The sequence below is a fragment of the Gopherus flavomarginatus genome, chromosome 2 (assembly GCF_025201925.1).
Source record: "Gopherus flavomarginatus isolate rGopFla2 chromosome 2, rGopFla2.mat.asm, whole genome shotgun sequence".
NCBI lineage: Eukaryota > Metazoa > Chordata > Testudines > Testudinidae > Gopherus > Gopherus flavomarginatus.
In genome coordinates this window covers 279,776,754-279,791,950 of record NC_066618.1, presented here as the reverse complement: position 1 = coordinate 279,791,950, position 15,197 = coordinate 279,776,754, and the positions used below count along the sequence as shown (strand labels likewise).

The window sequence follows — 15,197 nt, the reverse complement described above, 5'->3', positions numbered from 1 at the left end:
CTGTTCTCACTAACACATGAAAATCCAGAGACACTCCAGTGGCTTCAAGGCAGTTACTTTGGATTTTCACAAGTGTAACTGAGAGCAGAATTTGGCCTTCCCACTATTGCACAGCCATCTCAGACAGAGCTTTTTCTTCACCCTCTGAGTCAGTAAAATCTCCAATTTATGTTTATCAAACAAAGATACTTAAATACAGACAGTTTGCCATCTGGAACTAATTGTGAGTATGTAGGGCTGTTGGTTTTAAAAATTCTCAATTTCTACTTCTGAGCCTTGTGACACAATTCAGTGGAACAAAATCTACAAAACTCAAAGGCTGAAAAAAGCACAATATTTGGCTACATCAGTTTTCATCAAGAAGCTTCTCTGCAGGTCACTCATTTCTCATGTATGCACATACCAAGTGTCTGAAGAGGATCTTACTTTTCATATTGACTTTGTAGACCACAGGTAGCCCGGTGCCTGCTGTAGAAACGATTTTCCAAATCAATATTAGTTTCTCCAATGAGGTCATCTGCTCCAACCATATCGTGGTCATAGATCAGGATGGAGAGCACAGATTCCTTAGGGAAAGTAGCCTGAATTTCAAATGATCTAAGGCAAAAATTGATATGATTTTGTAAGACAAATAATTTTTAAAGCTAGAAGTATCAGCCATAAAAGGTATAGAGGATGCTACAAGTGCACAGTATGCTCGCAGAGATGAATAGTTTCTTCTATTACGTATTTTTACTGAATACCTGAACATAGTGAAAACATGCCAAATAAAAGGAGTATAGTGTCCTACCTAATCAGTTCCAACTGAGGTTATGCATCTGCATTTTTTTTCTGAACGGACTGTATTCTTGTACCTGAAACAGGAAGTGCTAAAACTCTGAAGAGAGAGCCCGTTTCCATGAGATTTCTTGCCCAATTCACAGACCAAAGAAAAGTGGCTAAGTTCAGATAAACTCTGGTTACAAACTGAACTGACCATTTGAACCTTTTGTGGTTCATTCCAAAAGCTCCAAATCCTGATCTCAAAACTACATTTTGATAATTCCATCTTGATTAATACTAGATCCCTCCTGTTTCCATGTAAGAAAAGGTGGTCTCTTTTAGGGTAAAGGGATTCCCTGGGGAAAATCATGGGTTGTAAAATTTACCCACATTGACACACACAGGGACAGATCCTCAGCTCGTGTAAATAGTCACAACTCCATTGACTTCTAGCTAAAAAAAAAACCCATATACTTATTGTTATCACTTGTTTTACTTTAACTGTGAATATAAATAATTATTATTCGCCTGTCTGGATATATGTGGTTTCTCATGTAAATATCTCTGATGAGTCAATAATTTAGGAATACTTTTTCACGTTCAGCACAGTAAACACATGTAACAAGTGAAAAAATGTAACATTTTATAGCTGATTACAAATTCTGATCTACTTTTTCAAAAGTGATCTCTACTTTTACCTGCTTAGACTTTTGGGTGCCCAATTTTGGTACCTCTGAAGTCAAGACACTGTCAGATACCAGATGTAGTCAATAGGAGTTGGTGGTGCTAAGCACCTCTGCAGAGTAGACTAAAGTTGCTAGATTTTCAAATCTGGCCCCAACTGAGGGTGCGGAGTACTTGAAAATCTAGCCCTGAGCTCTTTTGAAAATCTACCCCTCTATGTCTAAAGTAAGGCACTCAAAAATTGACTGGCCCAAAATCAAAGGCTACCTTTGAAAACTGGGGTCTGCTTTGGTCCTAAAAGTCTGACATTGTTTTATAGTAATACTCAGATTTAAAAACACCACCACAAATTTTGGAAATTAAGTTTAACTGTCACTGTATCTATTTCACTTTAAGCTAACTAATCGCCTCATTAATCTGAGCTGACAAGATCATTTGCTGCTTCGTTTCTTGTTGTGAAATAAAAAGCCTTCTGCAGATTGAATTTCAGGAGGTATTTGACTAGCATAAAAATTGAATAATTTGTAATCATATAACGTGACACAAATTCTTGTGATTTTAATTATGAAACATCCAAACACACACATATCATTGTATAATAAATGCACTCTGCTCTTCAAAACAAGCAGAAATAGCTGTAGCAAAATCCTAAGGCAGAAATCACCACAAACATTTAAATAAAACTATCACTCACCTTCCAAAAACTGGGTTTAGTTGTTTGGGGATGTAATTGGCCTGGTCTTTAATTTCAGTTTTGCCTAGTCTGAGCACGATATAGGGATCTGACATGCCATCTGGATCAGCAGGGCTAAGATTATATGCCTGATTAAAAAAAAAGACTCTTTCATCAAAATCCAAATGCTTCATTAAAGGTAATAATTAAATGTGGTTGTTTTCTAATAGAGCTGTTTATCCAGTGGTGCACAGGACGTTCTGGAAACACAGATGCTAAGCTAGTCCTGCCTAGTAAAATATATAGAGAGCCACTGGGGAAAGAATGTTTGGAGATTGCTTAGGGCCCGAGTGCAGAGCTGAAGTGAGCGGCTAGAACGGTTCTGGGCACTGTTGCTGATCAGAATGGAATGGGTGAGGTGAGAGGAAGAGAAAGTGCCAAAGGAAGAAGCTGAATTTGCTGGAGGTTTTCAAGTCCAAATCTGTGTGGGATTCAAGGGAATTTCGCACAAACAATGGGCCAGATCCTCAGCTGGTATAAGTCATCGCTCCATTGACTGGCCCATTATCTGTGATGGATGTGATCTGAAAGCATTTAAATACAGGAAAAAAGTGTCTTCTTTCTCTTCTTCTCTTTTGTCTTTTAATTTAATTTCCTCTCCCTAAGCCCAGGTTTTTTCTACCTTATATAAACTAATTTTCTTATCTGCTTCTCTCTTGTTTTCTCACTAGATCATTAATGGCTGCCTCTCTCCTCTGACTTCTCCATTTCCCACCATGTTCCCTCAACATTTGACCTTCCTAATTTCTACCACTTGTTCCTTCAAGTTCATCATTCATATTTCTACCCCTTTGCTTTCTCTTAAAGGTATAGTCTTCCGTTCTCTCCTTCTCCTGAATGCTTCCTGCTTTGTTTGTCCCTTTCTCTTTATGATGCTTTCAAAACAGCCCCTAGATTTCCTCTGCAGTCAACTGGCATCTTTATGATTTACAATGAGAAGTCCTTATGAGCTGCAGATTCTACTCTGTAGTACACTAAGTATTATGGAATTCCAACACATGGACGAGGCTTTTCAAATGCGACACTATGTAGAAACTAAAGAAAAACTAATTTGCAAAAAAAAAATTCCCCATTATTTCAAGGCTGAAACAGAAGCTGTACACTTACTCTCACGATATACACCCTAACCAGGACTTCGACTGAGTTATTCGGTGGTATCCCTTGCAGAATTTTAGGCTGTCCTCCATCCATTGAGCTGGAATCTTCAGGACTTTTGTATATGCAGAAAGAGCCCTGTGGATATAAAAGGTTTTATTTCTCTGGAAAAGACAACAAACCCAATCCAAAAAAAAAGTCATGGTGTGTAGACAAAACTTCAAGAATACAGTCTGCATAGGCACATATGCTGTATTTAACCTTATCAAAACATTCCCAGAAATATCTGCAAGCTCCTAGTCACAGCAGTATTAAATAAATGAATGCAACTGTTGTGGCTTCCCATCTTCCAGACACCAATATTCTGAGGGTCATCATTTTGCTCTGAATCACTCTTGTGTAAATTAGGAGTAATTTCATTAACTTAAATGGAACTCTATTTACAACACTGTGACAAGGAACACAACTTGCCCCTAGCTACGCAGTAAAAACTTCAGCCCCCATGCAGTATTAACTCATCTTACTTAAATAACCATTATTACCTAAAGCAATTAGCAAGTCATTTTTAAAAGAGCTATGCCCCATAGAGACAGAAGAATCAACAGGCTCCTTTAAGGCACTGATTCCTCTGAAGTATAAAATACCTCAGTTTTAGAGCACACAACTATTATATTAATTGTGCTTTGAAGTATACTTGCAGATTTCCATGTAGTAAGTTGTATTAGGTTGTGTAAGTGAAGTGAGTAGAAGGCCCATCATTTAAGCTAGATTGGACAAAGTAACAGAAGTTATACTGAAGAAATAAATTTTCATGAGCAGAGGCTGGACTGCATAATGTAATAGGTCAGCTCTGGCTCTAATCACTACAAATCTGTGATTTAATACAGCTTTGTAGTTTTAAATAAATGCCCTGACTCAAAACAATAGTAAACATTGTGGGTTGGAAACTGCCTCTGTCAGTCAGATAACAGGAGAGAATAAACAGCAATCCTCATATGCAGCACATTGTGGCTTTGGATCTAATAAGAGAATTAACGATGTTAAGAGTAGATGGCCGGTGTAATTGAAACTCATTTTCTGCACAACTGGAATGTCACTGAAAATGTGGCATTTCTCTAAATTACCATGTATCCAATCAGCATTTAAACTCACCTTAAATTTTCCTATTATTCTGTCCTCATAGTCACTGTGATCTTCATCGGTGGCTTTACCTCTGAAGAGTTCAAAAGTTTTCACCCAGTCTTCAAAGTTATTAAATTCACTCTCCAGGTCTCCATCATAGATCTTTGAAAAAATGGGAAGGTGCTCATTTCACAAGGCATGGCAAGTAAAAACATAGCAACTGTTGCATTAACTGGTGACTTAACATTCAGCTCTGGCTCAGTGCTTAGGTTTTATAAAATCAAGTGCTTGTAAAACCTTTTGGTGACCAACAGAAAAATATCCCATTCCCCACCAATGATGGAAACGTTTAACAAATTCACCTCTGGAGTAGCAATCCAAATACTCTAGCACTGTATTGATGCATAAGAACCTGAAAGCAAGATGGACAAGAAAAGGTACTGTGGAGAATGTTCTTGCCTAGATAGGTAGAGATTGGATTGCCTAAAAAACATCTTTTCCATCTCTAATTCCTACAGCATGGTTCTATGTGAAATCAAAAATAAACAACAGTGAAAATGGCTATCTAAATTTGTTCTCCAAGTGGAGACCTTTCCATTCAAAAATGGAAACAAATAGTTTCATTCATCTGTACACTGGTTTCATGTCCCTTTTTATTCAACCCCTCTCTAAACAGCCCTAATATTTTCAATCCTTCCACATATCTCTAACTTTGACTTTCTGGATCCGAATCCTTCCCATGCCACTCGTGCTTGGGGCATGAACAAGGCCCCACCATCCCCGTCTGTAATGCTGATTGCTGGTATGGCTACCTGGCTTTGTTTCTATATCTTAACTTTTTTTATGAGGCTAGGTTGTTGGTCTATCACTCAACTCCCAGTGGACTGTTTTGCATCTGATCCTTGCCCTTTAACCTGTCCAGGTTGGGTATCAGGAGGAAAAACTTCCACCGGCATAACTCTCAGGGTCACTGGAGCACAGAAGCCTTCCCACCAAGTCAAGGTGCAATCACCAGGAAAGGCCTTTTATTGTTGTTCTACCTTTGATAAGATACAGTGACCAGCATCTAATTTTTAGTCCCAGTGAGAGTCTACTATCACTATATCTAATCCTTTCATCATTAGTTTCTATCTCATTCTTTGTACATCCTAACATTTCTAAAATGCCTTGTCATTTGTTCCCCTAATATCCACATTTCTGTGCTTTCATTAATATAAAAAGATATTTTAGGCTCAAACATTCAGATGAATTCAGATGTCTAGGAAGAAGTACTGTGGAAAGGGATCTAGCGGGGTCATAGTGGACCACAAGCTAAATATGAGTCAACAGTGTAACACTACTGCAAACATCATTCTGGGATGTATTAGCAGGAGTGGTGTAAGCAAGACACAAGAAGTAATTCTTCCACCCTACTCTACGCTGATTAGACCTCAACTGGAGTATTGTATCCACTTCTGGGCACCACATTTCAGGAAAGATGTGGACAAATTGGAGAAAGTCCAGAGAAGAGCAACAAAAATGATTAAAAGTCTAGAAAACATGACTTATGGGAAAAGATTGAAAAAAATTGGAGTTGTCTAGTCTGGAGAAGAGAAGACGGGGAGGGGCGGGACATGATAAATTTTCACGTACATAAAAGGTTGTTACAAGGAGGAAGGAGAATTGTTGTTCTAAAACTCTAAGTCTAGGACAAGAAGTAATGGGCTTAAATTGCAGCAAGGGAGGTTTAGGTTGAACATTAGGAAAAACTTTCTAACTGTCAGGGTGGTTAAGCACTCGAATAAACTGCCTAGGGAGGTTGTAGAATCTCCATCATTGGATATTTTGAAGAGCAGGTTAGACAAACACCTGTCAGGAATGGTCTAGATTATACTTAGTCCTGCAGTGAGCGCAGGGGACTGGATTACAGGAGTTCTCGAGGTCCCTTCCAGTCCTATGATTCTATGATTAAGTGCATAAGTTAAGTGCATTTCGGCATGATAAAGTGTACACATGTATGTGATTAACTATATCCAAGGTGCAATGAGAACAAAGGGAAAGGAAAGGGGAATGTAAGTCTAATATTTACAGTATATTCCATAAGGGTGAAATTCAACCCTGTGCAAGGGGCAGCACAAGAGCTAAGCTTCCCTCCAATCTCACTTAGGACTAGCCCTCTGCCCAGCAGTGAATTTTGCCCATCCCAAATAACCTGAATTACAATAACAAAGCATTGCTTACCTTCAGAGTTGCTAGATTTGGGTCTTCTTCCTTTTTGTCCTCTTTGAACAACTTTTTTTGCTTCTTTTTGTCTGGCTCATCTTCAATGCTTAATGTTATGTGGCCAGATGTCGACTTAGCTACAGAGATTTGATGACATAATTTAGGTTTATAGCAGCTGCAGTAATGGATAAACCTCTAACAGCTTAGATAAGTCCTAACAAAAATCTTGTGGGGGGGCTTACTCCATTCCCTCTCCTTCTCTATATTTCTCTTGCAGTTTCTCCTGTCAAACCAGTTAGAGATTCTTTCCTACAACTCGTCCCTACCTGACACACCATTTTTTACCCTTCTCTACCACTGAATATAATCATCTGTCTGGCTTATCCCCTTCCCTGTGACTTCTAATCTCACTCCCCTATCGACCCACCCCTTTTCTTTCTCCTTCTTCCTCCCTCATCCCACAGTCAAATCTACCCCAAATGTTGAGAAAAATTTAAGGTGAGGTCTTACCAAGATTGAATGTCATTGCCAAGATGCTGACTGCTTCAGCTCTCATAGGCTCCAGGCCTTCCTCAGGTCAAAGGCACCAAAAACACATGCCAATGTGCCTCTAACCTTAGGAAAGCCATGGAGAATGTGGAGATGTAAATATGGCAACTGCTCAGCAGAAACCACCTACCTACCCACCCCACCACTGATTTGGCAGCTATCAACAAAGGCAAGAGGAGTTTGTTGGCTCTAACTAGCCACACCTTATTCCGGTTTAGTGTTTGGTTTGAGGTTTGAATCAGTCCTTTTAATTTTGTTAAACCAATTCATCTATCTGTGATATAAATATCTGTTAATACTCTCTCTCTCTCATTCTCTCTCTCTCTCTGGCATTTATATGGTGCCAGCCACCATAGAATCTAGGCAATGATATAAAATATATCTTGGACAAATAATTAGGAGAGGTTTTTTCAGTTCTCAAGTCACCAGCCTGGTCAAAAACAATGGAAAACCCTGGCATAACTGTCACCACTAAAGTTTGTGGATGGTAGAATTCTATCTATGTTAAGGTGTCAGTTAACAATATCACTGTACATGGATGTGGCATCAGAACTTAGTATAACATTCCTTTCGGGAGGCTAGGTTTAGTGCATGCATAATTAGAATTTTGACTGATAGCTTTTCAGCACTGATGATCTGATAACTGAAATTTTGGTAAGCTACCATGTTCAAAATGATAATGACTGACATTTATGTAGTACCTTTCATCCAGAACTATTGCAAATTGCTTTGCAAAGTAGAAATCATTCCCACCACTAATAAAATATAGCCACCTCTAGGATGGGAAGAGCCAGCCATTTTATTCTGAAGAGCCAATCTACACAGACAGTACAAATATTAGTTTTCTTTCTCCGCCTACTTAAATAGTCAGGTTAGGAAAATAATTTGCTAAAGGCATGGTTTACTACCACAGGGATATGTAAAGTAGTAGAAGATTCTCTTCCATTAGTGTATTTAATAATCTGTTCTTGTCCAATCTCTTCTGTTGAAAATTCTTGAGTTGACTGAGTTTGACAAAAGAATTAGTTGCTATTGTGATGCCTATCATTCTGGACTCTATTTTCAATTTCAAATTCCTGGAACTGAGCCCATTCCTATGGTTTGGGTTCTCAGTTGGATCCCAGGGGCGGTTCCAGGCGCCAGCACACCAAGCGCGTGCTTGGGGCGGCAAGCTGCAGCAGGTGCACAGGTGTGCCTGCGGGAGGTCCGCCAAAGCTGCAGGACCAGCGGACCCTCCACAGGCAAGCCACCGAAGGCAACCTGCCTGCCATGCTTGAGGCAGCAAAATGCCTAGAGCCGATCCTGTTGGATCCAAAATTAAAAGAGGCTCATTTTTTGGATCTGAACAGATGCATACCAATACCATGGTAAACTTTCTAGAACATTTCTAACATTGTAAGAATTCCTTCAGTTTGAGGCTGAATTCTGCAAAGAATTGCTCGTGTGATTTGAACATCGTTAAACCCAATCCTCAACCCAGTTTTGTATCTCAGCATCTAAACTACCCAAAGACTAATCCAGATATGGATTAGGATCCGAACACTACCCCTCTCACAACTCTAGGAAGAACAGACATTCAGTATGAACAGGGTAAAAATGTTCTTGAATTATCACAGAAATAAATTATTATAGTAAATAAAAAAGTACATATACAAATATTTTACTCACTGTTGCCTGGTTTCCCCTCATTGGGATAGATTGATTTTACCTTTCAAAATAAAAACAGAATGGTCAGACTCCTAAATACAAATGGAACATTAAAGAGGAAGTCATTTTGCATAAATCTAGCTTTAAAATACCACACATCCATTCAAGTATGGGGCTACTCGGCCCTTACCTTTTTCATTTTTTCCACAGAAGCATCGTACTTTGACCACCAATCAATAACATTTTCAGCAGATTCATCTGCTATTGTTCTCTTTTTTCTTTTTGTGGATCGTCGGGTGGATTTTCTTGATACCTAGAAAGGTATAAGGAAATGCTGTTGAACTCTAGTATTACATCAGCTATGAAAAACCAGCTGGGCTATCAAGCAGAACGGATGTAGGTGGAGTAAATTTCAGTCTGCAAGAACTACATTACTATGTGTCTCTGACTTTGTATCCCACTAGAGAATCCATTGTGATCATAATGTTATTAGTACAGTTTCTATATTACTTTCTGCTGGTATCAAATATTATACTTTTAAAATTTGGGGCATTGCAACAAAAGCAAGCTATTTAAAGGGAAGATCTACTTTAGAAAGAAGTATTATTACATTTGGAAGGATACAGACCTCCTGATATGCCCTGGTTCCCTCCAATATTACTGCATATGCAAATACATTCAGAACTTTCAATATTATCAACACTTGAGTTTTGAAGACAACTAGGATTCTGAATAGGCATTGAGAATTCAGTCATCTTGCCCTTCGAAAAGATAAAGAGCCCGATTCCACAAACCAACTGCTTCTGCAACTAGGCCCATTGACATCAATGGGATTGCACATGTAAATAACAACTGACCCTGTTAAATTGTGCATTCAGCCTTTCACATTAACAAAGAGTTGCCACTTGCAGCTGTCATGTATTTAGCAGTGCAGCTACAAACAGAAGGGCAGTTCATGTATCAATATAACAATGCCTGAATCTGAAGAAGTGGAGTTTTTACTCACGAAAGCTTATGCCCAAATAAATCTGTTAATCTTTAAGGTGCCACCAGACTCCTTGTTTTTGTAGAGTTACAATACTGGGGTCTATATTTGGATTAGTACTTTACTATGTTTCACTTACTCGTGTATCTATAAATTGTGTTGCTACAGACGAAAGATACACAAGAGTGCGTACAGGTGGAGTTAAGACATCACTGCCTTTCCTTGTCCTTCAAACTATGCAGAACATTGGCATTGTGTAACTAACTACCAGTGCATCTAGATGCTACAAGTAAGAAGTGGCTACTTTATCCCACTCCAAAAAGTGTAGCTGAAATGGAGCACAACGTCAAACAGTTTTGTCATTCCTTCCATTTCATTTGAAAGAAAGAAAGAAAGAAAGATTGGTTATTTCCCCATCCAAAACGCGATAGTTTATAGAGCTGATCACAAAAAGGTTTCTGCAGTCTGGAAATGTTCTTCTGATCAGTTGTATGAACTAGAATATATTCTGCCTGTCATGCTGACCAATATTATCTCATTGTTTCATTGTTCTCCCCCACCTATCTGTATGCACTTGTTGTCTATTGTCTTAACTTCAATTGTAACCTCTTTAGCACAATTTTTGTCCTATGTTTGTATAGCAACTAGCACAATGGGGTCCTGGCCTATAACTGGTCTCCTACACACTACCATAATAATAAATGTATTATTATTATTATTATTATTATTATTATTTTAAAATAGCTAGCGAGCTGATGGTTCAGCTAAGTGCACCTTCTGCTTTCCATCTTTTGCTGATTCAGAGGATGGGGCTGTAGATTTAAGTGCAGATGGCAGTGAAGAAGCAGGTACAGCTGCTGCAGCAGAAGATTTTGCTGGAACTGGTTCTTGCATTGCTACTGCAGCTGAACCATGCTCCACATCAACATAAACGTGATCTGCTGGATATGGTTGTGGTTGGGATGATGCAGGCAGCTGTGGTGACTCCAGAGCAGCTGAAATTAGAAAGACGGCAATTTGGTAAGATTATGCCAAAAAAAGACAGTCATCATATTGGTTCTCATGAAAATATGAATAATTATCTCTCTTAAAAGTCACACAGGGCTTGATCCTGCAAGGTGCTGAGCGCTCCAGCCCCAGTCCAGCAGATCCCATAAGCATGTGCTTACTCTACTCTTTTAACAAAAATCACCTTGTCTTTTTATTTGGGGACAAGAGTTATATTGTGCATTTACCTTTGTCGGTTTCTATAACATCCATTTTTGCTGTAGGTGCAGGAAGCTCCTTGGGTGTATATAAATATTGCTTAAGGCAATTGATGGTGTGTGTTCCAACAAGAGTACTACGACCAAAAGCTCTCCAGTCAACCACACAGATACTGAGTGGTGGGTGCAAAAGCTCATTTTCAGGCAATTCCTGGCAGAAAAGAACAGACAACAGCATGAGAGATTTGTTTTCCTTACTAGTCTCAAGAAAAGTGCTGGATTGAGAACCTTGACTACTGATGTTCTTGATTCATCGAATGGGTATAGCATGGGCAGTGGAGTTCTGTCCACACTACCCTGCCAATCCGACCTAGAAAAGCATCCTGGCTGTGGGCAAACTGCTGAAAATTTGTCAGGGAAAACAGTACAGTCTAGAGGAATCAATGCAGTGTTGGAAGTCAGGAATTTATGAGTTCTAATCTTACCTCTGCCACTGACTTGGCCAAAGTAATTTCACTTCACTGCCTCAGTTTCCTAGCTGTAAAAGGGGATAACATATATTTCCCTAGCTTACAGGGATATTGTGCGGATTAACTAGGTAATGTCTGAATATCAGTTGAAGTATAAAGTGCAATAAAAATTAAAGGTACCATAGGTACTTAGGTATTATTATTGGTGCTTAGTTACCATTGTGCCTTGTAAAAACATAGATAGACCTTCACCATTGTGCCTTGATGTCACCGGTTAGTGCAAATTCTCGGCCTCTAAGACCTGAACTGAAACCACCAGTTCATTTTGCCCGTCAATGGACAGCCAGGAAGCTTCAAGGCACTACTGACCAGGGCCAAATTCAAGTCAACAACCTAGAGGTAAAAGGTTCAAAGCTCATGGGTCATAACTAAGGTTAAGATTTTATCAGGGTTATTTTTAGTAAAAGTCACTGTCATAAACAGATAAGTAAGAGTTAATAGAACAAAAGTACTTCATATCTCTTTTGCCTGTAAAGGGTTAACAAGATCAGTGAACCTGGCTGTCACCTGACCAGAGGACCAATCAGGGGACAGGATACTTTCAAATCTTGAGGGAGGGAAGTTTTTGTGTGTGCTGTTAGAATTTGGTTGTTGTTCTCTCTGGGTTCTGAGAGTGACCAGACGTGCAACCAGGTTTCTCTCCAATCTCCCTGATACAAGTTCTTATAGATTCAAAATAGTAAGTACTAGGTGATCAGGCAAGTTAGGCTTATGTTTGTTTTCTTTATTTGCAAATGTGTATTTGGCTGGGAGGAGTTCAAATGTGTATTGGTCTGGAAGGAGTTCAAATTTGCATTTTGCTGAAAGGATTTTAATTTGTACTTGTATACTTGGGCTGGGAGGGTATTCCCAGTGTCTATTGCTGAAAGACCCTGTAACATATTCCATCTTAAATTTACAAAGATAATTTTTACTGTTTTTCTTTCTTTAATTAAAAGCTTTTCTTGTTTAAGAACCTGATTGTTTTTTTATTCTGGTGAGACTCCAGGGGACTGGGTCTGAATCCACCAGGGAATTGGTGGGGAGAAAGGAGGGAAGGGGGAGAGAAAGGTTAATTTCTCTCTGTGTTAGGATTACTTTCTCTCTCAGGGAGAGTCTGGGAGGGGGAAAGAGAAGGAGGGGAGAAGGTGAATTTTCCTCTCTGTTTTAAGATTCAAGGAGTTTGAATCACAGTGATCTTCCAGGGTAGCCCAGGGAGAAGATGCCTGGGAGAGGCAACGGTGAGGGAAAGGGTTTACTTTCCTTGTGTTAAGATCCAGAGGGTCTGGGTCTCGGGGGTCCCCGGGCAAGGTTTTGGGGGGGACCAGAGTGTACCAGACACTGGAATTCCTGGTTGGTGGCAGCGCTACAAGTACTAAGCTGGTAATTGAGCTTAGAGGAATTTATGCTCGTACCCCATCTTTTGAATGCTAAGGTTCAGAGTGGGGAATTATACCATGACAGTCACAGACAAGTCACAGGCAATAAACAAGAATCCACAGAAGGCTGATCCCCACCGCGGGGAGGCTGAGAGCCCGAGTCCTGCCACCTGTGGGGATGCTAACAGCACAGGCTCACTGCCAAAGTCCTGCCATACGGGGCTCACCACACCACCCGCTGCCTGAGGCTGACAACCGAAGCCCTGAAGTCGCAGAGGTCATGAAAAATCATGGAATCCATGACCTCCATGACAGACTCGTAGCCTTAGTCATAACCAATTACTTAACTGTCCAGTCTGGCAACAGCACAAAAGGGCTTAAGAAGTAAAGAAAATCAAACAGTGCAATCGCTTGGGTCTTCCACTGCGTAAAGAGAAGACGATCAGAGAAAGAGCGGCAGTGCACTGTACACACCACTTCAAACCTGTCTGCTTGGACACTGAAGTTGGGATTGTTCTTGACGCTCTGGATGACGGAAGATTTAACTCCTTTCCCTGCACATTCTATGAGAACCTGTGGGCGGTCCACGGAGAGGAGCTGGACTTTCTTCAGCTCACGAACGCCCCAGAACAGAACCTATGGCAAGTGGAAGAAAAGCGGTCAGCAAAACCTAAGCAACAGTAGGCCAGACTCACTGGGATGCTCCTGACAGGAGCACACAGGTAACACTGGGAATCATGGACCAGATTCACCAGTATACTCCTGCCACTTTGTGCCATTCAGACAATGCATAGCTGCCAGAAAGTGCTGCTGAATCTGGCTCCAGTTATCTGCAAGAAATTGCTCTAAACACCTGAAATTAAAAAAAAAAAAAAGACCTCATGTCTTTGAACTGAAAGTTAAGCCAATTAAAAATGTTAAACTGTTAACAAAACATAATCAGTGAATAATAATTTTATTTCTAACAGTCCCCTCCTCTACGGGACAAACAAGCTCAGTCCCTATTAATCTGACAGGCCAGATCCTCAGCTATTGCCTACAACAGAGCTACATCAGTTTATACCGTTTGAGGATATAGCTCAGGGTATTTTGTCAGGAGTAGTTTTATGCACTGATTCACTGCATACCCTCTAGAACTCTCATGGAATTCCAAGATTTCCTATCAGCAATACAATTATTTAAGCTCTAACTATAGAAAATAGCTTTAAAATGACAATAATTACAACAATATAAATTAGGAATTACAAAATCCAGAATAAAATCCTTTGAATGCCAAACCACAGCCGTATCATTCCAGAGTAGACCATGGGTAATGCCTTGGCCGAACACTATTTAAGCACATGCCTGACTATAAGCACATGGGTTGTCCCATTGACATAAATGAATTCATGCGCTTAAAGTTAAGTATGTGATTAATTAGCTCACCGACTCAGGCCTAAAACAGATAACACATCTGAAAAAAAGATTTTTTCCCTTTGTCCAGTGAACGGTTGTCATTTCTCTTCCTATTTCCCTTTGCAACAATTTGACTGTTTGACCCACCCCAGAAAAAGTCAACGCAAGAACTGCTCCTGTGGTTGAGTTCACACACAAGCATTTCTAGTGACCGGCTCATCAGTCTCAGCACAGTTCGTGTAATTAAAATCTGACTTGATTTAGAAATTTTCAAAGACAGGCAATTAAACACATTATGTGTAGTTATAGGATCAGTGACAGGAAGTGACACAACATGACTGGTTAGAATTTAGTCATTATTCTGACAAATGAGGAATTGCCAAATTTCCCTTACTTTCTATATAATAAAGTGACTTTAGGCCCAAACCATAGATGACTGTTCACAGGGGCACTAGAGGGGTTGGGGAGAAAGCACAAACACATGCATGCAGAAGGCAGCCATCATTTGGCTGCAAGTTTTGGGAGCAGAGGAGGAGTGGCTAACACTTAGCCACTAGCAACATTAAATAACCCAAAGAGGGTGTCTTGGTGCAGTGGGGCAGGACCATATTTGCCTACCCCATCCAGTGCTGAAGGTGGGATTGAGAGCAGGTGATACTTCCCAATTGTCCAGCCATTTTATACAAGCATCTTCTATACTCATGTGCTGTGACTAGAAAGACTGGTTACTTACATTGTACAGTAACTGCAGTTCTATGTATATTCCACTCAAGGTGCGCATGTGCTCCATACACCTGGGACCAGAAGATTTTCCATTAGCAGTGTCTGTTGGTCCTCGCCTGTGCCCCTCTCATCCTCATGCTCATGCTCTGAACCAAGGGTGGAAGGGATGGTGCACACTGACCACATCTCCAGCTCCTTCTTTAGCAT

General features: G+C 40.0%; 1 protein-coding gene across 2 annotated transcripts in view; it reads right to left on the bottom strand.

The window, feature by feature from the left end:
• FER1L6 (fer-1 like family member 6) overlaps window positions 1-15,197 on the bottom strand; it is a 140,628-nt gene that overhangs the window by 23,869 nt on the left and 101,562 nt on the right. For both annotated transcript variants that reach the window (XM_050940492.1, XM_050940491.1), the window contains exons 24-33: window positions 13,347-13,508; window positions 11,015-11,195; window positions 10,554-10,774; window positions 8,985-9,107; window positions 8,816-8,855; window positions 6,617-6,735; window positions 4,427-4,558; window positions 3,287-3,412; window positions 2,141-2,268; window positions 427-597 (exon numbers count right to left, since the gene is read on the bottom strand). In XM_050940492.1, coding sequence (XP_050796449.1) covers window positions 427-597; window positions 2,141-2,268; window positions 3,287-3,412; window positions 4,427-4,558; window positions 6,617-6,735; window positions 8,816-8,855; window positions 8,985-9,107; window positions 10,554-10,774; window positions 11,015-11,195; window positions 13,347-13,508 — 1,403 coding nt within the window. The remainder of the gene's footprint in view (window positions 1-426; window positions 598-2,140; window positions 2,269-3,286; window positions 3,413-4,426; window positions 4,559-6,616; window positions 6,736-8,815; window positions 8,856-8,984; window positions 9,108-10,553; window positions 10,775-11,014; window positions 11,196-13,346; window positions 13,509-15,197) is intronic.